This window comes from Callospermophilus lateralis, chromosome 3, assembly GCF_048772815.1.
Source record: "Callospermophilus lateralis isolate mCalLat2 chromosome 3, mCalLat2.hap1, whole genome shotgun sequence".
Lineage (NCBI taxonomy): Eukaryota > Metazoa > Chordata > Mammalia > Rodentia > Sciuridae > Callospermophilus > Callospermophilus lateralis.
In genome coordinates, this window is record NC_135307.1 from 2,408,257 (window position 1) to 2,433,877 (window position 25,621).

The following is a 25,621-nucleotide window of genomic DNA, read 5'->3' on the forward strand; positions in this document are numbered from 1 at the left end:
ATATGCTGTATCACTGAGCCACATTCCATGCCTTTTTAAAACTTTTACCTTGAGGCAGGGTCTGTCTCAGTTGCTGAGGCTGACCTCAAATTTAATGATCCTCCTACCTTAGCCTCCCAAGTGTCTGGGGCTACAAGAACTGCAGGTCTTCACCCATTGTCTGCTCTCTGTCTTCTGCGTGCCTGGGACTGCTGTGCAGTGCTGCTGGCCCTGTGGTGCTTCTGCTCCTCACCATCGCCTGCTCTGGGATTTTGCAGGTGGCTCTTTCTTAGGTTAAAGATGTCGTGTTTTTGTCATGAAAGATACCTCGTCTTACACACCTCATGTACATATTGGTACGATCATATAGGCCCCCTTAATTGTCATTAAGTCACAGTGACCCTCTCGCACCTAGCCATGGTCCTGGTGCCCCCTCTGCACATGCCTGGGCCTCACCTGCTAGTATCTCGTGCTGTGGGTCGTGCAGTGGCCTTGTGCTTGTCTTTATGTCATGACATCCTTGTCAGTGCGGTTATCACAGGAGCAAGGCTCCAGAGGTGCTGGGCATGCCTGTGTCTGCTGTCTGGGTAGTTCAGGCCATGAGGTGTTTCTTCTTCTGGGTTTCTTTTGGTGGACCTGGGGTTGGAAGCAGGGCTTTGCTCTCATGCTCCACCACTGAGCCGCACCCCCACCCTTCCTAGTTTATCTTGAGATACGGCCTTGCCAAGTTGCCCAGGCCGGCCTGGAACTGCCTTCCTGCCCCAGTGTGGCTGGGGTCCCAGGCGTGTGCCACCCAGCTAATTTGTTCCTTACTGTCAGAAAGGTGGCACTGACGCCGTCTGGGCCTTCGTCTCCTTTGTGGGAAGGTTTTACGCCGAATTCACCTTCTCCCACAGACCTAGGATTATCCAGACTCTGTTTTCTAGTTTATCTTTGGGTTGAGTTGTGCTTTGCAGGGCATCTGTCCTGCCTGCCTGGCATCATCCTTGATGCCCCTGGATGCGCTCTCCTGGATATGCTCTCCGTGTCCCTAATAGTCGTAGAGCTATCGCTTCTTTCATGCCCGAAGCTGGGGATTTTGCCTTTTTTCCTTTATTCATCTTGCTAGGGGGTTGTCAGTGTTTTTTATTCTTTTTCTTTTTTATTAAGAGTTCTGTTGAGTTGTAATTCACACACTGTACTATTCACCCATTAAAGCCTACATTTTAGTGGTTTTTTAGTTCATTTCCAGAGTTGTGCAGCCATCGTTATGTCAATTTTAGAATTGACCTCAAAAAGAAACCCAGGCTTGGCACGGTGGCACACACCTGTAATCCCAGTGGCTCGGGAGGCTGAGGCAGGAAGATCACAGGTTCAAGGCCAGTCTGGGCAACTTAATGAGACCCTAAGCAACTTAGTGGGATCATATCTCTAAATAAAAAATAGAAAGCTGGGCTGGGGATATATATATAGCTCAGTTTATAGAGTGCTTGCCTCGCATGCTCAAGGCCCCGGGTTCAATCCCCAGCACCACCAATAAAATAAAATAGAAAGCCACTAGCCTTAAGCAATCTTCTGCCTCTGTGTTTGCCTATCTGGGCATCTCCCTTTACCGAGCTGTGTGTCCTCATGCTACTGGTCTTGGGAACACTGGGTGCTCCCATGTGCTTGTGCTAGCGTGCTCCAGGGTCCCCTCGGTGGCAGAGAACCTGTGCTGTGTGCTTAGGCTTTGCTGCTGGATGGCGGCTCTTTCCTTCTTCCCCTTTCCTTTGGCTTAATTTTTACTATTCCAGCTTCTTGAAACAGATGTTTAGGTTTTTGATTTTTGCCTTTCTTTTCTAACATGAGCTTTCGAGATGACATTTTTCAAGCGGAGTTTAGTTCCATTTGTCATATTTTTATTACCACTCAGGTGGGCTCACTGGAGTGGCTTCATCTTGAGTCTGGCTGCACGAAATAACCACACAGAGACAGAGAAATACCTTTTTCTTTGGGTCATTAAGTAAGTATCGAATGTCCTGAACCCTTTTATTGGGAAGAAGCCATTCAAATGAAGCAAGGGGTCAGGTCTGCTGTCAGGAGGTTGACTGACATGTAGGAAGGCCACACCCAAAGGCAGAAAAAGAGAACGGGACACACAGAGGGCGTTTCCATGGAACATTCTATCCCAAACAGGGCAAAGGGGTAGGATTACAAAAGAATAGGTGTGTGTAGCTCAACCCCAGGGGCAGGCCCCACAAAGAGAACCTCCTTGCTATCCGAGGCGGGGAAAGGGGAAAAGACCGAGTCACGAGTCATGGCACTACCGCGCCAGACTACAGTGATCTTTCAGATCCCCATGGTGCATCAGGCTCCCCACAATTTTCTAATTTTCATTTGCTGGTCCCTCTTGGATCCATAGGTCTTTAGAAGGATATGGCTTATTTTGAAAGGAGTCAGGAATTTTCTACTACCTGTTTTATTATCAATTTCTAGTATAATTTCATTGGTTTTGAGTACAGAATAATTCCCACATTTTCCGGGTTGTTGAGAGGTACTTGGCAGCCCCGCAAGCAGTCTACCTGGTGGTTTCCATGTGTCTGCAGTTGGCAAGTGCCCCTAAGTGCCCTGGGCTCCAGTTGGTGCACCATGCTGCATGTTCTCACTGACCCCTCACTGTTCTGAAAGAGGTGGGTAGAGTCTCCCACTGCTCCTTTGATCTGGTCAGGTTTCCATATAGTGTGAGGCTGTGTTAGCAGGAAGGTACAAATCCCTGGGGGAGCCAAGTCTTTAACATGATAAAATGTCCCTCAACTACTTTCCCCTTGAATCTGCCTTGTTTGATGTCAGTGTTACTAACCATTTTCTACTTGGTTCAGTCCTTTTTTTTTTTTGAGAGAGAGAGAATTTTTTTTTTTTTTTCCCCAGTTTTCGGCAGACACAACATCTTTGTCTCCATGTGGTGCTGAGGATCAAACCCAGGCCGCACGCATGCCAGGCCAGCGTGCTACCGCTTGAGCCACATCCCCAGCCCGGTTCAGTCCTTTTTGACATATTCAGAATGTGTTCTTTTGTAAGCATAAATTGTGCATTTTGGTTTAATTTATTTTGGGTTCTGGGGACTGAACCTATGGATGCTTAACCACTGAGCCACATCCCCAAGCCCTTTGTATTCTTTATATTGAGCCAGGGTTTGATAGGTTACTAAGGGTCTCGAGAAGTTGCTGGGGCTGGCTTCAAACTTGTGATCCTCCTGTCTCAGCCTCCCGAGTCACTGGGTTTACAGGCCACTGCATCCGACTTGACCTTTTTTTAATTTTAATTGGAGAATTTCATTCATTTAAGTTTAATATGATTATTAGTATGTTTAGTTTAAATCTGTTTTCTTTTTATATTTTCTGTGTACCAGTTTTTCTTCCACCCCTTTCTTCTCACCTCTAAGGGTAATCAAATTTTTATTATTCTGTTTTTCTTCCAAATACCTTGGTCGCATATTTATTTGTTATTAGCCTGTGCTTGCCCTGGAGATTGTGTCCTGGTCCTTGACTTGTGTCTACCTTAAAGGAGAATGCCGATTTTTCCCGAGCAGTGCAGAATCTCCATGCCCTTGTTTGATCATTGCTGCTGTTGTAAGCTGTTAGGATTCCTTTAGCTTGACCCAATTTTGGCCTTTTCCAGGGCTCTTCATTCCTACCTATGTTTCTGTGCTTTGACTTGGTGTTGTTTTCCTTCCTTTGAATAAACCCCTTTTGTGTTTCTTTTAGTATGTCTGCTGACAAAAAAAAAACAACGACTTTTTTTTTTCTTCAATTTTGAAAAATGTTTTCAGTGGGCGTGGAAGTCCAGCTCTGCTCTTTTAGTGTTTTGTGTTTTTTTGTTGTTCTGTTTTCCTTGGCCTTGCTTGATTCATATTGAGGTTACCTGTGAGGCCTCTTGTACTGTGAAGGTCACTGTCTCTGATCACCACCTGCTTTGGAAGAAGTCCCTTTGTCTTCAGCTTCAGGGGCTAGATTCTGATGTACCTAGATATGTTTTTCTGTTTACCCAGGTTGTTATTTGTAGAGCTTCTAGAATTTGTAACTTGATATCTTTTGGTCTGTTTGGGAAAAATCTTGGGTAGTATCTTATTAAACATCATTTCTGTCCCATTCTCTCTCTCTTCCTTCTCTGGGACTTCAATTACACAGATGTTAGACCTTCCTTTATTTAGATGTTTGTAATTTCAGTGCTTATTTGTCGATAGATCCTTCTTGTCGGAATCCCTTTCTTTGCTGAATTTCTCCATCTCATCTCAGCTGTATGAGAGCCCTCTGTATTCTGTGTTCAGATCTTCTGTGGCTGTGTATGGCTTGGTTTTTGTTCATTTGGTCTTGTCTATATCTGGGAAAGTGTGGAGACAGTGGGTATTTTTCCTCCCAAAGGGATTTAATCCTCCTTACCTGTGCCAGGGTATACCTGCCCGAGGTGGCTGGTCCAGCCTGCTCGGGACTGTGGCAGCATCCAGCTGACACACTCTTTCTGAATGCAAAGATGCACACACAGCTCTTTCCTCCTGCAGAGCTGGCTCCGAGGGGCCCAGCCTTTGTGCTGTTCAGGGAGTGCCCTGTAGGAAGCTGTGTGCACAAGGTAGGCTCACTGGAGTGGCTTCATCTTGAGTCTGGCTGATTTAGATGTTCCTGAATTCTAAATTTTGCCTTGCCCTATGCCATGAGACTGGGTATGCTGGGTAGTGCAGCTGCCCTAAGGAGAAGGCAGAGTGGCCGTGTCTCTGGCTCTCCGCTGTTACCATTGTTCTTGGCAGAGGAGGAAGGTTGTGAGCACAGCTAACCTGGGAGGCAGAGGGAGGCCGAGACTGCGAAAGGCATTTGTGCTCCATGTCGCTTGCCCCTTATGGCCCTCAGGTTGCTGGGCCGCACAGATGCCTTTGGAATCCCAGGGCTACAGGTGTCATAGTGACCACCGAACAGGTGACTGGGCCCTGTAACTGCACCCTGAGATCCCTGCCCCCCCAGTGGTCAGTGGCCTCAGGGCCCTGCACCTGCTGGTGGCGTGCAGCTGAGTGGGATCTGGTCTGGGCCCTTCCTGCACTGCTCCCAGCAGCTGGCAGTGTTGGCACAGGCTGTGGGATGGGACCAGGAGAGGCCTGTGCTGAGCATCTCTGAATCTGGTGGCCTGGCCACATGGAAGGAGGTTCTCTGTTCAGAGCAGAGGCTTTGAGTAGGCACTTCACAGACTTCACATGTCATAGAAAGTGATGTGCAGGATTATACAGAGGAAGCCTCATGGTGGGTTGCCGTAGCCAGCTGTGGCTCTTGGATCTGGTACACTGTAGGAGTCGGACAGTGGAGTCATGATGCACTGGCCCTTGTGTGGACAGAAAAAGTGGGCCAGGAAGGGGCACCCACAAGACCCACATCAGTTGTCAGATACATGCTCTCCATTGCAGCTTAGGGCCGGCAGGAAGGTAGCCCTGGGTAGTGTGCAGGAGCAGAGCAGGCTATTCACGCCACAGGAATGGGTTCTTGTGAAGCCCATGTTCTGGGGAGATTGACCCTACCCCAGATTATGTTCAGGATCTGTTAGAACTTGGTGCAGGCTGTTGTGGGTCCCACCAGGTTCTGTTTCAGAAAAGTTGGAAAGGAGATTCTGAGTCAAACCTTCTTTCCTTTCACATTCTTCTTTTTCTTCTTCTTCTTCTTCTTTTTTTTTTTTTTTTTTGGTACTGGAGATTGAACCCAGGGGTTCAATCTGCTGAGCTATACCCACAGTCCTTTTTAATTTCTATTTTGAGACAGGGTCTTGCTAAGTTGCCCAGACTGGCCTTCTACTTGCAATCCTCCTCCCTCAGCCTCCTGGGTCGCTGGGATCAAAGTTTGTGCCGTCATGCCTTTCATGCCTCTTTGACAGTCTTAAACATTACAGCCAGCTATATGCTTTTGCACAGAACTGTGGAGTGAGGGTAGCTCAGGGGAACCTGTTTCTGGAGCCTCTGCCAGCTGCACTGTTCACTTGGGTGGGCAGGAAGAATGGTTTCTGGTGTCCCAAGAGGCTATTTCTACTTCAGCTTCTGGTGAGGGTTGGAAATTACGCTGGACCAGGAGTGGGAGCCAGATGTGGAGGTGCACACTCGTAGTCCCAACTACTTGGGAGACAGAGGCAGGAGTCACAAGTTTGGGGTCAGCCTGGGTAACTTAGATGGGCAGCCCTGTCTCAAAATAGAAATGAAAAGAGCTGGGAATGCAGCTTAGTGTAGAACACCTCTGGGTTTGATCCTCAGTCACGATGGTGGCAGGGTGGAGCAGGAATAGGAGTTAACCTCTGAGTTTGGTTTCTTGATTCTTTTTTTTAGTTGTTGATAGACCTTTATTTTATCTATTTATTTATATGTGGTGCTGAGACTCGAAGCCAGTGTCTCACACATGCCAGGCAAGTGTGCTGCTGCTGCCTAGCCCCTGCCCTGGTTCTTTGATTCTTTTTTTTTTTTTTTAATATTTATTTTTTAATTGTAGTTGGACACAATACCTTTATTTTATTTATTTTTATGTGGTGCTGAGGATCGAACCCAGGGCCTCACACATACTAGGCAAGTGCTCCACTGCTGAGCCCCAGCCCCAGCCCCCCACCTTTTTTTTTAAATTCCTAGTTGATTCCTAGTTTCAGTTGCCATTGCAAGAAAATGGAGGAAGGATAGTCTAAATACCTCCCTGGCAAGCATGGACCATGATTGTGTAGATAGTGGGTGTCAGGACTGTGTAGACAGTTGCCCCAGTGTTGGAATACCATAGCCCTGGGATTCCAAGTGCAGGCAGTGGGCCTCAGGACTGTGTCGATAGCAAGTGTTGGTGCTATGCAGGTAGTGGTGCTCAGAGCCCCTGTGCCCCCTGACATAGTGCCTGCACAGCCAGTGCAGGGCAGGTTGCTGAGTGCTGGGACCTTTGCTGTGGTGGAGCACCCTGGGTTCTGCTCTAGATTGTGCTGTGAGCTGGGCTGGGATTCAGAGCAGTAGGGACCTGCAGAAGTATGGGTGCTGGATTGTCCTCCTCCTTGGGCATTTGGTGGTCCTATTCCTCCATCCTGAGGTGTGTCCTTGCCTCCAATACCCTCTCTAGTTCCCTGGGGCCTTGGAATGGTGGTGTCAGGTCCTCCCTTGCATATCTGAGTCCTCTTGACTTTTCTATGGACACCTGCTCTAGGCTAGACTCAGCACCCTAAGGTTTGTTTTTGTTGTTGTTGTAGTTTTAGTTTTTTAGCTAACAGACAGCAGACACTGAATGGCATTATTGTTTTCTTATTTGTGCTGCAGAGCGAGCTAGGGCCTTGTACCTGTTAAACAGTTTACCACTGAAATACACACCCCCAGCCTGTACCCATCTCCTAGGAGTCTGTGTGTGCTGGCACCTGGCAGGCACTGAGCAAGTCCTAGAGGAATGGAGCATGATTGTGGTGGCTTGCACATTTCCATGCTGTTGTGGGCAGAAGACCTTCCATGGAGTGGACACTTGAGTGGGCAGGTGCACGGGAGCTGCTCTGCGAAGGCCCTGTCCTCTTGAGGATCATAATGAAGCCCCTGCCATTTCTGGTTCCCCTGACCTGGCTCCATACCTCTTCTTGCAGTCCCTTGTCCTCCCTCAGCACCTGGGGATTGGAAGGTTCAGACAGGCCTGATGTGCCACCTCAGCCTCCTTGATCAAGTATTTAGCTTAGGTGTGGCAGATAAGGCTCAGCCCCTGGGGGTGCAGTTCTGATAGTTTTCATGAAGATGCTCCTTAACTCCGGCTGCAGACATGCTCCTTGATCTCAGCGACCTGCTCCAGGTAGACCACTTTCCCCACTGGAAGGGTTAATGGGCATAGCCTGCACCTCCACATGGAGGCAGTCTGTGCTGCCTGTTGCAGTGGGAAGCCTCCATCTGCAGGGTGGAGAGGCTCAGGTGCTGCAGGCTGGCTCTGCAGGGGTGGGAGAGGGTCACTGTGCTGTTCTGGTGCTGCTCAGGGCTCATATGGCTCAGCATGAGAACTACTGGAGAGAACCATGTGAACTTTGTTCTTAGGAAATGGAGATTCCTTAAAAGCAAAGGAAAAAATTGGACTCTCATGTATGTGTCTTAAACTATGGGAAAATTCACATGTGCTTTCTGAGCTCAGAGAAAGCAACTTTTGTTTGATTGCTTGTTTCCAAACAAATGAACATTCTGGGAAGATCTTCCCAGGGATGCTCACAGTGTGAGCAGGCCCCAGGACCCCACATTGTGTTCCCACTGATGGATTTCAGGGGCTAGCCGGGGACTGACTCAAGGCCCTTAGCCCATGACTTGGATTGTGGCAGAGCCCTCAGGCCTGTGGTGATCACTACTGATGACCAGGAAAGAGATGTCATAAAAAATGAAGCTGATGGCACTGTGAAGATGCCACATTAAAGAGAAGTCTTCTAGAGTGCCCCCCCCCCAGGGTCCTGAGAGCCTGTAGGCCACTGGTGCATGGGCTTCAGTGCCCTCCTATAGTAATCAGCAGTTTACCTCCACCTGGGTCAGATGGAACTTTGTATTTTTGTCCTCCCAGCTGTCTTCATAAATGGTATCTCTCAGCAGCTACTGCTGAAATACTGTGGTAAAACTAAACGTGACCTGTTGGGATTGTGATGATCCAGTGACTCCACATTTCACATGCACTGCACTCAGATCCAGGCAAGGCCATGACCCTGGCTTTACCCTGTTGGCTTCCTAGGAGAGATGGGCACCAGGGCCAGACAGCTACAGAAGTGACTTGGGCACTGCTTGAATGCAGAGTGGGATTCGCCTGTTGGCTCTGGCTTCACAGCCTGTGCGGTGGGAAAACAGCCAGCTTGCTAAGACAGAAGGTGGGCCGTGAGGGCTGAGGTTCCCACGCAGGACAGGGAGTCATATAGCTAGGGTGGACACGATACTGTTTGACCTTTTTTTTTTTTTTTAATATTTATTTTTTAGTTGTAGTTGAACACAATACCTTTATTTCACTTATTTATTTTTATGTGGTGCTGAGGATGGAACCCAGTGCCTCACGCATGCCAAGCGACCGCGCTACCACTTGAACCATATCCCCAGCCCACTGATTGACCTTTAACAGCTCATGGGCAAAGCCAAGTGCAAGGCCTGGAACCTGCAGGAGGCTGGGCCATGTGGCAGCTTTTGGTGTGAGGAGTCAGCAAGAGGAGGCTGGCAAGGTGGGCCCTTCGATGGAGGGGCCTACAGCTCATACCTTTGTTCCTCTGAGATCCCCCTGCCCCCAGGAGCTAGGGTGGGACTGGCATTCAAGGGACAAGTATATCTGCACTTGTCTGGGTCATTGAGGACCTCACTCAGGATTCTGGCAAGGGCTGACTGCTTTGAAGAAAGGTTAGTAGGACTGAAGTCGAGAGATCACCTTGAGTTTAGATGTCATTTTAGTTTTTGCTTATGCATCCTAAAGGTTAAACCTCTCCTTAGCATAAAACTCAAGATCAGTGACCCCCTGGCTGGGGCTGTGTGAAGGGACCTGGTGTTCCTGGGCAGGAAACCATCTGGGTCCTCCCATGGGCCCCCGAGGAAGACCTCTTAATCCCTTCCTGTGGCAAAGGTTGCTCACCTGCCCAGATGCACAGCCTCTCCGAGGCCAAGCCAAGGCCCATGACAGTGGTCTGTGTGCAGAATGCACTTCCAGCCTGGGGGATTAATGGGAGGGCTGGTTAGCTGTGTCCAGCCTATGTTGCCTGTCCATAGAGAGGAGCCATCAGTCACAAGCTCAGGAGAATGAACTGTTAAAAAACTATTAGGGGATAATTTCTAACAAACAGTACTCTACTCATAAACAGCAGGATCTCTGGAATCTGGGTGTGGTGATATGCACCTGTTTTCCCCAAGGACTGCTTGAGCCTTCAAGACTAACATGGGATCTCTGGGAAGCTGCATGCACATATATACATGCATAGCTTTTTATTTATGTTTTTGTGGCACTGGGGATTGAACTTCAGCCCTTTTTGTTTTGAGACAGGGTCTCACTGATTTGCCAGGCTAGTCTTGAACTTGTAATCCTCCTGCCTCAGCCTTCTGAGTAGCTGAGATTACAAGTGTTTGCCCAGACATGCATAGTTTTTAAATCTTTGACTTCCTGTTGAAGCCCCCTCAGAAACCTCTTTTCTGCATCATTCAGGTCTCATTCATTTGGGATTATGAGGTGGACAGGTAGAAATCAGCCTTCTTGTGGGACCTGGATGTCCTTGCAGAGGATGGAAGTGACTTACACAGGAATCCTGGTGGGGTCTAGAACAAGGGCAGGAGTACTCTTGTGAAGGGTGTGCCTACACTGCTGCCAGTACACGTGGACACACTGTGCATGTGTACACATCACACGCCAGGTGTGCTTGTACTCACATCAAGCATATGTACCCACACCGTTGTGCACTTACACATACCACATGTCCACACACATCAACTTTCAGTGAGAGACCCCAGGAACTCCTGGACCCTGGAAACACATGGTGGAGCTCTTTTAGAAGGTATTCTGCAAGCCACCAGCCCTTAGGGTAGAGGGCACTTTGGAGACAGCTGCACCCAGCCAGGACTGGGGGTAACCAGCGAACAGTCACCCACTGCCTGGATGGGGAAGCCAAACCCTGGCCTTCCCAACTGGACAGGCTCCCGGAGCTGACATGTCCCAAGCACTCCCACTAGTTCCTGCCTCTAATGTAGACACCCTGGTCTTGCCCTTGAAGTTTGTAAACACCTGGGGGGTTGGGGGGAATCAACTTTGTGCAGGAAAAGAGGCCTTGTCCAGGGCTGGGCTTGAGCCAGACGAGGAATTTCTTTGGGAAGGCAAAAGGACCAGACTAGTCACACCTGTGAAGCCTGGGAGTTCCAGGGACAAGCCTGAGAACAGGTGTCACAAGCTCAGGCTGACACCAAAGCCCTGGCATGGGCCTAGGGTGGGAACTGGGCTTTCCCTGCTCTGCATATTGTTCAAGATAACAATCTAGAAGGCTTGTTCCACCCATCTGTCCCCACTCAGAAGCATCCTCCCAACAGCCTGCCTGTGCCTCTGGTCAATGTTGGGCTCCCCAGGGGAGCCTGGCTGCACCCAAGTGCTGAGCCATGTCCTGGGAGGTTCTAGATTCTGACAAGCAATGGTGCTCCCACCACCAGGCAGCCCCCAGGGCAGTCCTCCTCCCTGTGACTCCTTCCCTGCGTGTGTCAAGAAGACAGCAGGGCAGCAGGCCTTGAGGTGGGAGCAGTGGAGGAACAGATAGGATCCTGCAAGGAATTTGAGGCCAAGGAGGTGTTGCACATCCATGTGTTGCCAGCAAGTCTTGATTCTGAATGAGTGCACTGTGCAGGGCTCCATCACACCAAAGGGCACCCTCCAGGTGGGGCATTCTAAGCAGATGCAGGCATTGGCAGGACAGTGGAGTGGAGCCTAGGTAGTTACCACGGAAGAAGGGAGTTTCCATTACCTGGAGGTCAGGGGAGATGGTTGGCTCTGAGGCATGGGTGGTAGCGTGCTCTACTGGCCAGCTGGGGGCTCTGATCATGGATTCTTAAAAGAAACCAAACTTTTTCTTAAACACTAATGTATTTCTGGCTGTGCTCTTATTGCCACAGGTGAACGTGTACGTGCTGGGGAAGACATTTCTGCTCTTGGCGAGGGAGCTCTGCATCAACGCACCAGCCATAGGTATGCTGGGCCTGGGTGGGGTTCTGCAGGGTGTCTGGGACCTGGCATGCCAGGGTGCCCAGCAGGGTGGGAGGGATGCCACCTCAGAAGTGCAAGACTCCTAAAATCTCTCAGGAGCAGAGCTGGGCTATACTGCTGGTACAGAACCAGAAGGCACAGTGCCAAGTGTAGACCAGGCATACGTGGAGGAAAGGGCACGTGGCGCAGCATGCTGGGAGTCCGTCTTGTTTGAACAGGTTTGAGGAACACACCTGCCCACCAGACCTTTAAGAAGGCAGGGTGTTCTCGCAGATGGTATAAGGGGTGGCTCTAGGAGGCAGGTGCTCTCTAAACACTTCTCTCTACCAAGACTGGTTTCCTTGGCTTGCCCATCAGCACCTGGCATTGTCTTCTTATGGTGAAGAGGAACCACCTGGGCCAGGGTGGAGGGCTGGGCCCCTGGTGTTGGGTCAGTGGGACAGTCTAGTGCACACTGGGCTGAATCCATGCCCTACAAGCCACAGCATTGCCCACAGGGCCACCCCTCCCTTTGGAGGTCAGGCAAGTACCATGGAGTGCTGGCATGGGACAAAGGCCAATACCTAGAGTCAGTTCCACCCTGGTACACCCCACAGCAGGGAGCAGTGGCCTAGCACCAAATCTGCCTCCTGCAAAGGGTTTGTCTGAGGTGCCACTGATACTGTGGGAAGTGGAAACAGCCAGACAGTTGTCGTATAGAGCTCTGGCCATAACCAGAGAGGGGAAGCCAGCCCATGAGCAACACCCTGAGGGACAGATGAGTTCCCCTGGATAACCACTCTGCCCTGCTCAGCGCCACAGGCTTTCGCCCAACAATGCCAGCTGTGTGAGGGAAGGCCCAGCTCCCAACTGCTAGAGTCACTGATCTACACTGGGCTCTTCGTTTTGTGAAACCTTTATTATGAAAATCCACTTAAATAGATGAACTACTTTAAGTGACTTTTCAGTAGTTTTGGATTTGAAGAGGAAGGTCTCAAGGTAAGCTTGGAACCTCATGGAATCAAAAAAGATGGGAGGCACATCCAAGCACCCAAAGCCTGAGCACCACTGTGTGGGATTTGGCCAGGTCCTACACTGAGCCTCAAGTCTGCCCTCTGCCTGCAGTGTGCACTCCAGTGTATAAGACACTCAAGACTTGGCCACCAGGCTCAGGCCACACAGAAAAAGCTCTTGCTTCCCACACTTGGGCTGAATAAGAAAGGGAAGCCTTTGATGTCAGGCCCTGGGCAGCATCCCACACCTCCCCTGCACTTACTGGGGAGCTCACCCTCTCTAGGCCCCTCACAATCTCAGGCATAGAAGATGAGCTCTGGGATCTGCCCACCCTGGACCCCCGTCCCATTGGTACTATCTGAAGAGCACTGGAACTGGAAGGCCACCTTCCCACACTGTACTTCCGTCATCCCTTCCTGCCCAAAGTAGCTAAGCTCGCTGCCGTCCAAGACAGCACTGGCAGTGTAGAAGGTGTCCTGCTCAACCTGGACTGGGTGCTCAAACCAGACCGGGAAGGTGTTACTGGATCCATCCGACACAAACTTGGTCAGGTTTTGAGCCAGGACCATCCCCAGCCGCTTGAGTTCAATCTTTACAGTGTACTCAGCCTTCCCAGAGCTGGACCCGTATAAGCCCAAACCTGCTATAAACACCCTTCTATCCACGGCAAACTGGATGCTGTCACAGCGCCCACGGTACCGCCATTGGTTGCTGCGGTAGGCAGAAGACTGGAAGCGGTGGCACCTCTGTGGAGCAAGGCCTTTCCTCTTGGTCAGGGGAAAGTCAAGGAGGGGCTTGTTGGCAGCTGTGTACCACAGGAAGATGTTGTGGGTCTCCTCCAGGGTCAGGATGTCCGACTGGGCAGCACCATTGGCAAACTCCTCCAGAGTCATGGTTGGGATTCGGACCAGATAGAGGGCTCGCCCCAATACATGCCTCTTGTTATGTGGGGTGGCTGGCAGGCCCTGCCTTCTGCACTCTGCTTCAGCCCAGTTCAGGACAGCTTCAAAGACCACTGCCTCTTTAGTGTTGAGGGCCTCACGGGTCACGATGATCTCCAGGGTCTGCCGGTCAATTTCACAGAAGCCTTCCGACCGAAGGGCCATCTCAGCCTGTGCATCAATGACCTCCCAGCAGCGCTGGGTCAGTTCAGGTTCCTCAAACAGCCGGCTCTGGGACAGCAGGACGCATGCATTTTTGGCTTCCAGGCTTGTCTCCAAAAAGGTGACACAGGCTTTGGCTAGCGCAGGCACAATGTACTTCTTAGCAGCATACAGAGTCGCCAGCACCGTGTCAGCCTCCAACTCGATCTCATCACTGTACATGTACCTGGGCAGGGCAGGGACCTGCGTCGGGGGAGGGGGCCTGCTCCAGCTGGCCTGGGTGAGGAGCCTATGGGCTCCTGTGTGTGCGCCCTCCCGGGGAACTTCAGGAACCACCCCATTCTTCCAGCCCGTCAAGCAGAGCACTTACTTTAACAAGACCAGGAATGCCGCGGGCTCCACGTCAGGAATGTGGATTTCGGACTTGACCTCTGCAAGGTCCCCATAGAACATAGCATAGAAGACAGAGCTGCCGACAGCCAAGACGTACTGTGGTTGGAAAAGAATCTCGTGAGCCACAGGGCAGTAAGGCAGGCCTGGGAAGGATCTGTCCAGCTACAGGCCAGCCCAGGGACAGCTGTGCCTCTACCCACCTTATGAGCGGGAACCCGCCTGGCCGCCCCCAGCGGCCCCACGATGAAGTGTACATCTGCCATGAGCTCGTTGTTGAACATCAGCGCGTTCCTGCAAGCGCAGAGGCACAGGGCTTGCACGGGGCGCGCACAGAGCCGCGGGGGCGTGCGGGCCGGCGTGCGGGCGGCTCACCTCTCGCGCAGCGTCGGATGGAAGGACTGCCAGTTGGGGCTCTCAGGGTTGTTGTTGTCGGGGGCGGGCGGCGCGGGCGCGGGCGGTGGCGGGGCGGGCGCCGGGCGGGGCGGGCTGCGCGGGCTGGCTTTCCTGCCCGCGGCCGCGCCAGCGGCGTTGCTGTTGGCGATGTCGGTGGCGGTGGCGGCAGCGGCCGCTCCGGCTGGCGGGTACAGCTCCGCGGCCATCTTCGTGCGCAGGGCGTGGGGGGTGGCCTCCGCGCTCGGCGGTGTCGCGCCGCGCGTCCTCGCGCCGCGCCGGGGCCTGGGGGGCGGCTCTGCGAGCACCAGCAGGGAGGTCAGGCACTGCGCCACCCGCCCGTGCAGGCAGGCCAGCGGCAGCAGCATGGGGCCGCGCGGCGGCGGGCGCTGCTGCCCCCGCCGCGGCCCTCCCCGAGGCCTCGGCCCGCCCCGGCTCCCACGGCCCGCACGGGGCCCACCCGCCCGGCGCCCGCCCCTCCCGGAGCCCGCGGCCCGGCCGCAGGGGGCGCCGTCCCGCCCGCCCGTCTGCCCTCGCCCGTACCCGCCGCGGCGCCGGTGCGTCTCGGCGCGTCGCTGCGCGTCACAGCGCGCGCCCGAGGCCCCGCCCGCCCCGCCTTTGAGGACGCCAGGCTCCGCCCCCTCGGCGACTTGGCCCCGCCCCGCCCTTCAGGTTCCCTGGGCTCCTCTCGCAGACCCACCCAACTCCCGCGGGAGGCGGTGAAGCTGTGCGGTGGGATGTCTGGCTGATATCCCTGCGGTCCCTGCCCAGCGGCGGTATCCTCCTGTGACCCGAACGCCCCGCTCCTTCCCGCCTTACGTCGGCACGCTTTTCTGTCGCCCAGAAATGAGACTGCAGAAACTTGGGTGTTGCAGAAAAACCGACGCAGCTGATTCCGCTCCTCGCTGGAGGACGTTACTCTGAGCAGCTTGGCGACGCCCTGAGGTCCCCTCCCAAGTTGCGAGTTGCTGCCGGGGCGCCCCGCAGCCCTGTCCTTACACCCGTCTCTGACAGTGTGAGGACTTGGCGTGGGACCCGGCCGCCTCTCTTGCTCCCTAGGGCTTCTAGGCAACCAACTGGACCATGCCTCAGTACCCCGCCTCCGGAAGTTGTGGTGGTTTGTTTGTTTTTGTTTTATAGACATCAGTGGTGAGATGTTGTCTCAGAATCCTGTTTACTTAGGGGCTTTTAGAACTGGGGGGAGGTTGCCAACTCATTGTGCCCCGATTAGTTTGTGCCCCCTCCAGAATATGCAAAATGATCCTGCGGCCTTGCTGATTTTAAAACAGATAGTCAGTAGTCTTTTTCGACTTTGTTTGAACACGCTTGGTAATTTAGATCATTGCAGATTAGAAGCAACCACTCATTGATGGCCTTTCCACCCTGCCCTGAGTGCTTTACATAGGCCTGCCCCAGGAAGAGGGAGAAGGCAGAATTGTCATTTTCCTTGAGAGAACAGGCACCAGAGGAGTTAGTAATGTGCTCAGGGTCACACAGCAGGTGGGGGTTGGTCCTAGGCACCCTGCCAGCCTGGGCTGCTGGGGAACTCTTCTGGCCTCTGGGACAGTCTGAAATAATCCCACCTCTTGCCTGGGGATGATTCCGGCTGGCAGTGTTTTGAAGATGCTGGCAGGCCCAGTGTGAGGGTCTCCAGTACTCTCCATACAGCTTGTTGGTAGCTTTGAACTGAGCCTCAGTAGTTGGTGACACCTGGCACACCCAGGCCCAAGAATGGAGCATAAATTTCCATTTCTTTCCATGGTTATCTAAGTATTCAACCTCCTCAATTTGGAGAATGTTGTTTTCAGAAGGTATCTCCCATATTCCTGACAACGGGACTCTCCAGAACGCAAGTCAGGATGAAAAAAAGACCAACAACCCCGTTTTTAAAAGTGGGCAGAGATGTGAACAGACACTGCCCAGGAGGCAAGTGAGCCTGTGGACAGTGCACACATGATGAGTTAGCTGGGGTGAGCGACCCAGTCCCCCAGGTGGCTGAGCTCAGGACGGCTGAGGATGCCAGGCGCTGGGATGACAATGTGTGTAGCATCTGACATTTTGGAAAGATGGTCCAGAAAATCCCAAGAGAAAAAGTGCACATGCCCACCTTGGATACAGAAGCCACAGCAGCATTTCACACTGTCAGAGCCCACTCTCAATGGTGCTGTGTGGTTATGTCCCAACCATTCTCAGAGAAAATGATAAAGGGCATGAACAGTTTTTAGCAAAAAGAACAAATGGCCAGAATGGAAAGAGTCCACATGTCTATCAGCATCAGAAAGGATGAACAGACTGGTGGGTTCATGCAGTGGGTATAGTGAGAATGAGCTGCAGCGGCCACACGCCAACCCTGAGCAGACAGCTGCCTGGGGAGGTGGGCAGCATCCTGACCTGAGGGTAACTGTGGGGATGTGAACACCTAAAACCTTATACTTAAATAAAAAAAGAAAAGTTACCCCTTCCATCTTGTGTCTTAAATGTGTTATAACATTATGCACAGTAGTTACTTGATTTAAAAGTTTCTACTTCTTTATTCAGTCCTTTTATAGTTCCTAAAGCTTGTTTATATTTTTTGATTAGACTTGGCGGAGATTTATATGTTTATTGATCTTTTTAGAGTAGATTTTATTTATTCTTTATTGCGGTAAAACAATTTATTTTAATTTTTTGCAGTGCTAAATCCTTGGCCATGTGCATGCTGGGCAAACGCTTCTCCTCAGAGCTGTCCACCCCAGGCTCTCAACAGCATTGAGGGTACAGAGCTGCCTGGGCTCTGAGCACGGCGCTGCACGGCGTGTCTCAGGGCTGCTCGTCTCTCATGGCGAAGCCCTGTTGAATAAACCCTCCCATTTCCCTCCTCCCAGCTCCTGTGGACCACTGTTCTACTCTCTGTCTATGTGAGTTTGATGACTCTAGGGACCTCACGTACGTGGGATGGTACAGTCTTTGCCGTTTTGTGTCTGGCTTGCCCCTCTGGACCTAATGTCCTGAAGGTCCATCCAGTGTTGTGATATGTCAAGGTTCCTTTCCAGTTTAAGGCTGAGTGATATTCCAGTGTGTGTGTGTTACCACTTTGGCTTATCCATTCATCCATTGATGGACTCTTGGGTTGCTTCCATGTTTAAACTGTGGTTTTATGTTGCTGTAACCATAGAAGTGCAAATAGCCCTTTGAGATCCTGCTTTCAGTTAGGGGTTTCTACCTAGAAGTCAAATGCTAGAACATATGGTAGCACTATGTTTAGTTTTTGTTTTGTTTTCTGGTATCAAGGATTAAATCCAAGGGTGCTTAACCATTGAGCCATGCTCTCAGCCCTTTTTATTTTTTATTTTGAAACAGGGCCTCGCTAAGTTGCTGAGGCTGGCCTGGAACTTGCAATACTCCCGCCTCAGCCTCTGCGTCACTGGAATTACAGGTGTGCACCACTGCACCCAACTATGTTTAGTTTTTTGAGGCAACTTCATAGTGGCTTTTCCTTAGTAGCTGCACCATTTTACATTCACGACAACAGTGTGCAAAGTTTCCAGATTCTCTGCATCCTCACCAACTTTACAGCCTTGTTTTTGGTAGTGGCCATGCTGATGGGTGTGAGGTGGCATCTTGTGGTTTTGGTTTACGTTTTCCTGGTGGTTAGTTTTGTTGGGCATCTTTCCATGTGCTCCTTGGCCATTTGCTTATCTTCTTGTGTTTTTTGTTTGTGTGTGGTTTGTGGTCTAGGGATTGAACCCAGGGGTGCTCTCACTGAGCTACATCCAGCCCTTTTACTTTGAGACAGGGCCTCATTAAGTCACTGAGACTAGTCTTGAACTTGCAATCCTACTGCCTCAGCCTCCAGAGTTGCTGGGAGTACAGGCGTGAACCACTGTGCCCAGCCTGCATGTCTTTGGTGAAATGTCAACTCAAGTCCTTTGCCCATTTTCTAATCAGCTTTTCAAGTCCTTTGCCCATTTTCTAATCAGCTTATTTGTTTTTCCTTGTTATTGAGGTATTCAAATTCCTTCTCTATTCTGGTATGCAGACATTTCTCTCCCATTCGATACACCTGATGAAAGACTCCTTGGCTTGGTATAGAAACCTTTGAGGTTGAAGTAGTCCTGTTTGTCTGTTTCTGCTTTTGTGGCCCTTGTTCTTGTCCATGAAGTCATTGTCAAGAACAATATCATAGAACTTTTCCTGATATGTTCTTTTAGGGGTTTTATCTATCTATCTTTCTTTCTTTCTTTTGCTTAGATGTTAACCTGTTTTGTTTTCATTTTTTCTTTTGATTTCGCAGTGTTGGCTTGAACCCAGGGCCTTGTGTAAACTAGGCAAGCACTGTACTGAGCTGCATCCCAGTCCTTCTAATCTGTTTTGAGTTAATTTTTGTACATATTGTAAGATAAGGGTCTGTCTTCACTGTTCTGCATATGAAAATCTAATTTTCCCTGCACCGTGTATTGAAGAGGTTATCCTTCCCTCACTCGTCTTCTCAGCACCTTGTTGAAGGTCTCTTGGCTGTAAATGCAAGGGTTTATTTCTGGACTCTCTTGTTTTGTTCCATTCTGTCTTTACTGATTTTACTTATTTATTACTTAGTTTTCTTTATTAGTTTTTTTCTTACTCTTTTTTATTTACTCTTTTTTTCTGGTCTGGTGATTGAACCCAGGGTGTTCTACCACAGAGTTATATCCACAGCCACCCCTTTTTATTTTTTGAGACAGGGTCTCACTGTGTTTTCCAGGCTGGCCTCAAACTTGTGATCCTCCTGCCTCAGCCTCTGTAGTACCTGGAATTACAGGCCTGTGCTACCACACCCAGCCCTTTTTTGCCTAGCTTTAAGGATTTATTAATTTTTGACTTCTTATTGATTAACTGCTTGGCTTTCTTTCTTTACTGTTTCTTCCTCAGTCTTGAAAGTCCCTAGGTCTATCAGGTGCTTGGAGGGTCACTCGGCCGTGGTGAGGAGGGGAGCCTGCTTGTCCTCAGTTTTGTGGCAGTATGGTCAGAGGCCTCTGCTCTGAGGTCTCCTTTGTCTAAACTGTATTAAATGTGGGTTTCTTCCTTCTTTAACACACAGCCATTTGTGTAACTTCTCCAGACTTTGGGGAAAGGACTGCTCTAGAGGGTCTGGGACTTCCACCTGGTTGTGGAGTGGAGTCCCAGAGGGTGTGTCTGCTTCCCCATTAGCCTTGGTTCCTAGGCAGTCTCATATTTGAAAGGGCTGTTACGGGCGCCCATGGTTGGGGTGGCTTTTGAAATCTGTTTCCAGTACTTCTTGTTCATGGTACTCTTCTCTGTCCCTGTGCATAGGGATGTGTGGCTGTCTTATCTGTCACACAGTGCTCACCTCTGTCCCTTTCAACACCCTTCTGCCTGTTGCCCACTTAGCTGGCTGCATCACGGCTCTCATCGGGGCCTCAGCCCAGCTTCTGTCCTTTATCTTTTGGCAATGTTTTGGTGCCTTCTTCTCTGAGCTGATGAGGGATTTAATGGACATCATGTGTTTTACATATGGTGTTTTACATTTGTTTTTGTTTTACCTGGTTTTCCTCCTTTCCTAGTTGAAGGGCCCATGCCCTATCCTGGTGACCTGGCTCATTTGTCTTGAAATTCTTACTACTATTTCTTAATCAACATTTCAAGGACTAACATCTGAGTCCCACCCAGATCAGAATGAGATCTTATAGCACATCTCTGATCTCTGGTTCTGATGGCTTATTTTATTGAAAATAGATACAAATCTTAATTTTAAAGGGTCTCTCATTTTTCTGTGAATTATATCTTTTAGCAACTATATCACCAAAAGTTTTTTAAAAGGACAATAGCTGTGGACTCAGGCCTGAGCCCCGCTGTGGTAGGTGCCTCATGGTCTTAGGCAGGTTGCATGGCCTCTGTCCTTTTCTCACCTGAGAAGGGGGATGGGTATCCACAGCTGCCTGAATTGGACCCCTGGGGATGGCTACTAGGATCCTGGGGCAGCAGCCTGGGATTGTCACAGCTGTAGGCCATCAGTGTAGGATGTGGTTTGGGTCCACTCCTGGGCTCATGTTGCTCCTGCCTCAGCCTCCTGAGTCGGTGGGACTGCAGGTGTGTCACCATGCCTGCCTCTCTTTCCTGGTCTTTCAGTTGGCCGGTGATGGAACTCCTTAGAGGATCTCGTGGGGTTTCAGGGACCAGAGCTCAGCTTTACAAGGAGGAGGTCAGCTGGAGGCCTGGGAGGAGGGTGGTGGGTATTGCCCATGCTCCTGTCACCTTCCTCTGCCTGTTCATCTCCATGATGGCCCTGCCCTCCTCTGCTGCCAACTGCAGTGCTTGCCTGCTGCCACAGTGACTTTCCCAGCCCCTCTTCCTCAGGCTTTGCTTTGTGGCCTCTCTTCAGCAAGGTTTCCCTGGACAGCCCACTTGTGGTTCTTTCAGTGCACTCAGATGTGCTGATGGAGCGAGATCAGATGGCCTGGTTATTCCTACAAACCTGTTGCGAGCTCCACTTCCTTCCCAGCACCCAGCACAGTGCCAAGCACTGAGGCTGATGAGGCCCCAGGCCCCACTTGCCCTCCAGTGCTCCTGCACTGGGAGGGTGGCTTGTGTGGAACCCACACTGCCTGCTCTTTTCCCACCTCCCCTCTGAGCGCCAGAGACTGTTGCATCTGCGTGGCTCAGAGGCTCCCCTCAGCCTGGCTGTGGGAGGGCAGGAACTGTGCTCTGGTGCAGTGAACACAGTGGCTCCCACAGCGGCTGTGTCTCAGGGGTGGGGCCTTGGGGGCTCAAGTGCACAGAGAGATGGATAATGGTCAACTCCAGTTCAGGGATGCTGCTTGATCTGAGTTATTTGTCCTGTCTGTCACTGACTGTGTGTACATGCATACTGAGAGTTGTGTCTGCCACAGACCCCTGCCTCTACATCCCACGCTTTGCCCACCTGCTGGAGTTTGGGGAGAAGAATCATGAGGTGTCCATGACAGCTTTGAGGCTCTTGCAAAGGATGAAGAGGGACTGGATGCACACAGGCCGGCGCCCTTCAGGCCTCTGTGGAGCAGGTACGGTGGGAGCCCCAAGCCTGGCCTTGTGGTTACAGTCCCACTGGCTGGACTGCAGACACTAGTGATGTTTTCTATCCTGACCCTGGTGTGTGTGTGGAGCCAGGGGTTGGCATGGGGAACCTAGGCACCAAGCCTGTGAGGCAAGTGTTTTCCGATGGAGCTACCCCAGACTTTGGCCTTGACCCTTGTACACCAGGCCCACAGGTTGGGGATGGTGTTTCTAGACTGGACCTTGCACTGAGCTGCCTCCTGTGCCTGGTATGGACCTGGTCACAGGGTCCTCAGCCCTTGAGGAGGGTGGCTTGTGTGTAGCCCACACTGCCTGCTCTTTTCCCCATTGGCCTCTTCACCTCCTGAGATAAGGGACAGGACCTCAGAAGCCAAAGGCACTGCTGGGCATCTTGGCCTTGATCCTGGGTTTCCCATTCAAGGTGGATGTTGGTGTTCTTGGTGAGGTTAACAGGGTGGCCTTGTTCTAAGCCACTGAGTCCTTGCTGCTGAGGGTGCCCCTGGACAGTTGACCTGTGTTGCCTTGAGGCTGCTGCAGATATTCCCCAGGCTTTGCTCTTGGTACTTATACAAGGTCTGGCCGACTGGCCTCGGCTCAGGGTCTTCTGCCCAGGAGGAGCCCCTGGCTGCCAGAACCCTGTTCCTCCTCCAACACCTATAGTGTCTTTTCCTCTCTGGAAGGCCAGGGGCCAGCTTCTGTACTCATTTAGTGTGGGGCTAATGCCTGAGGCTGTGTTTGAACTGCAGACTATGGGCCACCCTGGCTCACCATAGCCTTGGTTAGTGGGTCAGCCAGCACCTGACCTTACTCCTCCTAGCCTGGGCCTCACTCTGGGAATCCTCAGCTCCTGAAACCAGCATTTCACATACAAGGTACTTTGAAGTCATCTCATTCTCAATATTTGTATTTTAATTTTTTTTTTCAAAGAGAGGAGAGAGGGTGAGAGAGAATTTTTTAATATTTATTTTTTAGTTTTTCGGCAGGCACAACATCTTTGTTTGTATGTGGTGCTGAGGATCGAACCCGGGCTGCACGCATGCCAGGCGAGCACACTACCGCTTGAGCCACATCCCCAGCCCTTAATTTTTATATTTAAAAGTGGCATGTGAATATAGCCACCACCCAGAATGAGGTACGAACTCTCACTGCCTAGGAGTTCCCTGCATAGCACAAGGGAAGGTGGAACCTGCCCTGCCCGCCTCTGCTCAACTGGAGGAGCCATGCTAGGAGAGCGCATCTCCACCCTGGCTGAGGTTGTGCTGGGAGTCCTGTCCCTGCCCCAGGCTACAGCAGAAGAACTTTGTTTTCTCAGCTCCCAATCCTGGCTGAGTTTTCTGAGCACCTCTTACTCTTTTTTAGCACTTCTGGTTGCAGCCAGAATGCATGATTTCCGGAGAACTGTCAAAGAAGTCATCAGCGTGGTCAAAGTGTGTGAGTCCACGCTGCGGAAAAGGTGAGGCACTTCAGCTTGTGGTGTCAGTGATCACAGGAGCTAGGCTGCTTGTTGGAGTTGCTGCTACTGTCCTCTGGGGTCTCCCTGCTCCGTGGAGGCACTCTCTTCGATCCCAGAGTCTGCTAGGTTAAGTCAAGGTGGAGCTTGGTTTGTAGCGGGACCCTGTCTTCCACCCCGTGTCTAAGCTGAGTTCACCTGAAGCATGGTTTGTGGAGGTGTTTTTTGAGTCACAGTTGCCAGGCAGCCAGCCGAAAGCTACTCTGACCTGCTGTTCGTAGCCTCTGTTGCCTGCTCAGTGTGGCCTGTCCTGGCCTGAGTGCCTGCGAGGCCTGTCTCCCTGTGGGAAGTCAGAGTCAAAAGCTACCCTTTATTCAACCAATGGTACATCCAGCAGGTGGGCATGGGCTGGGCCTGGCATTCTGTGATGGCAGTATTGAGGGCTGCTCTCAGCTCCCTTGACTGACCTTGATGCCGGCAGGCATGTGATTGCTGCTGTGTTTGTCACCAGTCTCAGACACCTGATGCTGAGGTGTGCTTCAGATGAGACAATCCCCACAGCAGTTTCCAGAAGCAGGTGGGAAGTCATCTTGCTTTAAGTATTCCACTTCTAATTTTTTAAAAAAATAATTTGATTAAACGTTTTGAAGATGATAGAAAACATATAAGAATTAAGCATTAGCTGGTCACAGAAGTGCAGAATCCCTGCCTGAGACACTGGACAGATGGAGACTCTGACCTGCTTCCCTCCTTGTGCAGCTTTCCTATGTCTTCTAGCCAGGCCCCGGGGCGTATGTATGGAGGCCTCGAGGTCATGTGGGCCTTATCCCAGAGACCTGGTGGGGACTTGGAAGCTGCACCAAGGGACTGGTCCTGTGCTACTGGTGGTGTGACGAGGGCCTGTGGAGGCCTCTTCTTGTAGATCAGTTTCAAATAGGTTTTCAGGGCATTGGCTCCATTTTACTTCCCCATTTTAGGCTCACGGAATTTGAAGACACCCCGACCAGTCAGCTGACCATTGACGAGTTTATGAAGATTGACTTGGAGGAAGAATGTGACCCCCCCTCATATACAGCTGGACAGAGAAAGCTACGGATGAAGCAGGTAGCACCAGCCCTTCTGCCTCCCCCGTAGCTCCTGGGCTTCTGAGAGCATTTGAGCTCTGACATGTCACATCCAAGTGTTGATTCCAGATGTGTGTGTAGCTGACTAGGCTAAACTTGGTCTACTCCTGGAGCAGGCTAACTCTATTGGGCCTTGAGAACCAGGAGTTCTTGGGGCACGCTGCTCTGTACAGGACCTCCCTCCCCTCAGCTGTGCTTCTGTGGGGCTGCCTCCACAACGTGGCAATGACAGGGCCTCCATGGTAGCGCTTGGAGTGCACCAGAGCCTGAGTGCTGCCCGCCTACAGCTTACTCTCATTGTGTTGTCCTTTCCCACATGGCTTCCTCTTGCACAAGGGCCGCGCCCAGAGGGTAGGAGTGGGGGTGGAGGTGGACACAGGCAGCTGAGCCTGGGGCAGTGTATGGGGGTGCACCTGCCTGGAGACAGACTTGGCCCTTCCATCAGGCCTGGCATGGGTGAGGCATTATTGCCAGTTGTCCAGGAGAGCTCTGTCTTTCTGGGCCAGTTGTAATGTGATTCTGCCTGCCTCCCTGGGGCTGTTCCTATGGCCTGGTGACAGTGAGGCTTACCAGCATTTGACTCTTCTCTTTCAGCTTGAACAGGTCCTGTCAAAAAAACTGGAGGAAGTTGAAGGTAACTGACCAGACTTCCCGTGCATGTTTTAGTTTTATTGGAAAAAGTAACTTGTGTTTACCTTTGGCTTGTAATTGTAATTGACTCCTTTAGGTGAAATATCCAGTTACCAGGATGCCATTGAGATTGAACTAGAAAATAGCCGACCAAAGGCAAAGGGGGCCCTCGCCAACCTATCAAAAGATGGTGAGTCTCACCCTCTCTCCTTGTCCTGGAGGACTCTGGGCCAGCACCCCAGAGACCTCTTCCTCTTCTGACCCTGGACCCCACTGCTCCTGCTGCCCCTTCCATGGCCACATGGTCCTTCTTCCATCCCAGGCTGCTGGTCCCCTGGTCCTGACATATTGTGCCGAGTGCCAGCTACTTTCTGAACACCCATCAGCAGCCTCTCAGCACCCAATCTCTGTTCCCTAGTTCCTGCAGGCCAGCCTCCTGCTTCTGAGCCTCAGCTGCCCCTGCAGGCCCCTCAGGGTCACTATTCTCACTCTTGGCTAGGCAGCGCCTGTGAGAGACAGACAGCCCTGGAGTTGCTGCTACTGTCCTCTGGGGTCTCCCTGCTCCATGGAGGCACTCTCTCTTCGATCCCAGAATCTGCTAGGTTAAGTCAAGGTGGAGCCTCAGCCCCACAGCCGCCACTCCCTGCTCCTCCTTGCTACCCACTCTGGCTACACATGCAGTGCTAAAGCCTGGCTGTGGCATGGGTGCTGCTCAGTGCCTGTCTTCTTCTGCTGTGCCCTGCCCCGGTCCCCTGTGTCCAGGGCCTGTCTGAGGTGTTTGTGTTGCTAGATGGACCTGTCTCCCAGGCCAGGCAGAGATGGAGGAGTGCTCAGCTGCCCTTTGCAGCATCTGGTCCACAGTGGGACATACAG

The 25,621-nt window shown here is 51.5% G+C and overlaps 2 protein-coding genes across 5 annotated transcripts in view; one reads left to right on the top strand and one right to left on the bottom strand.

The window, feature by feature from the left end:
* The window catches only part of Brf1 (BRF1 general transcription factor IIIB subunit), a 70,186-nt gene that overhangs the window by 31,290 nt on the left and 13,275 nt on the right, over positions 1-25,621 (top strand). For all 4 annotated transcript variants that reach the window (XM_076849530.2, XM_076849532.2, XM_076849531.2 and 1 more), the window contains exons 4-10: positions 7,720-7,751; positions 11,546-11,618; positions 21,382-21,531; positions 22,904-22,997; positions 23,972-24,098; positions 24,713-24,752; positions 24,846-24,938. In XM_076849530.2, the coding sequence (XP_076705645.2) occupies positions 7,720-7,751; positions 11,546-11,618; positions 21,382-21,531; positions 22,904-22,997; positions 23,972-24,098; positions 24,713-24,752; positions 24,846-24,938 (609 nt within the window). The remainder of the gene's footprint in view (positions 1-7,719; positions 7,752-11,545; positions 11,619-21,381; positions 21,532-22,903; positions 22,998-23,971; positions 24,099-24,712; positions 24,753-24,845; positions 24,939-25,621) is intronic.
* Btbd6 (BTB domain containing 6) lies at positions 12,514-14,931 on the bottom strand. The gene is made up of 4 exons (XM_076849535.2): positions 14,498-14,931; positions 14,326-14,416; positions 14,103-14,221; positions 12,514-13,958 (listed from the first exon to the last, which is right to left on the bottom strand). The coding sequence occupies exons 1-4, from the start codon at positions 14,881-14,883 to the stop codon at positions 12,926-12,928; spliced, it is 1,629 nt and encodes a 542-aa protein (XP_076705650.1). The 5' UTR covers positions 14,884-14,931; the 3' UTR covers positions 12,514-12,925.

Bases quoted from the DNA above. Each gene is read 5' to 3' on its own strand.
- Btbd6 (XM_076849535.2), bottom strand. From the start codon at position 14,883: ATGCTGCTGCCGCTGGCCTGCCTGCACGGGCGGGTGGCGCAGTGCCTG. The intron at 14,417-14,497 runs GTGAGCCGCCCG...CTGCGCTTGCAG, and splicing joins CATCCGACGCTGCGCGAGAG to GAACGCGCTGATGTTCAACA. The intron at 14,222-14,325 runs GTGGGTAGAGGC...TTCCAACCACAG, and splicing joins GGCGGGTTCCCGCTCATAAG to TACGTCTTGGCTGTCGGCAG.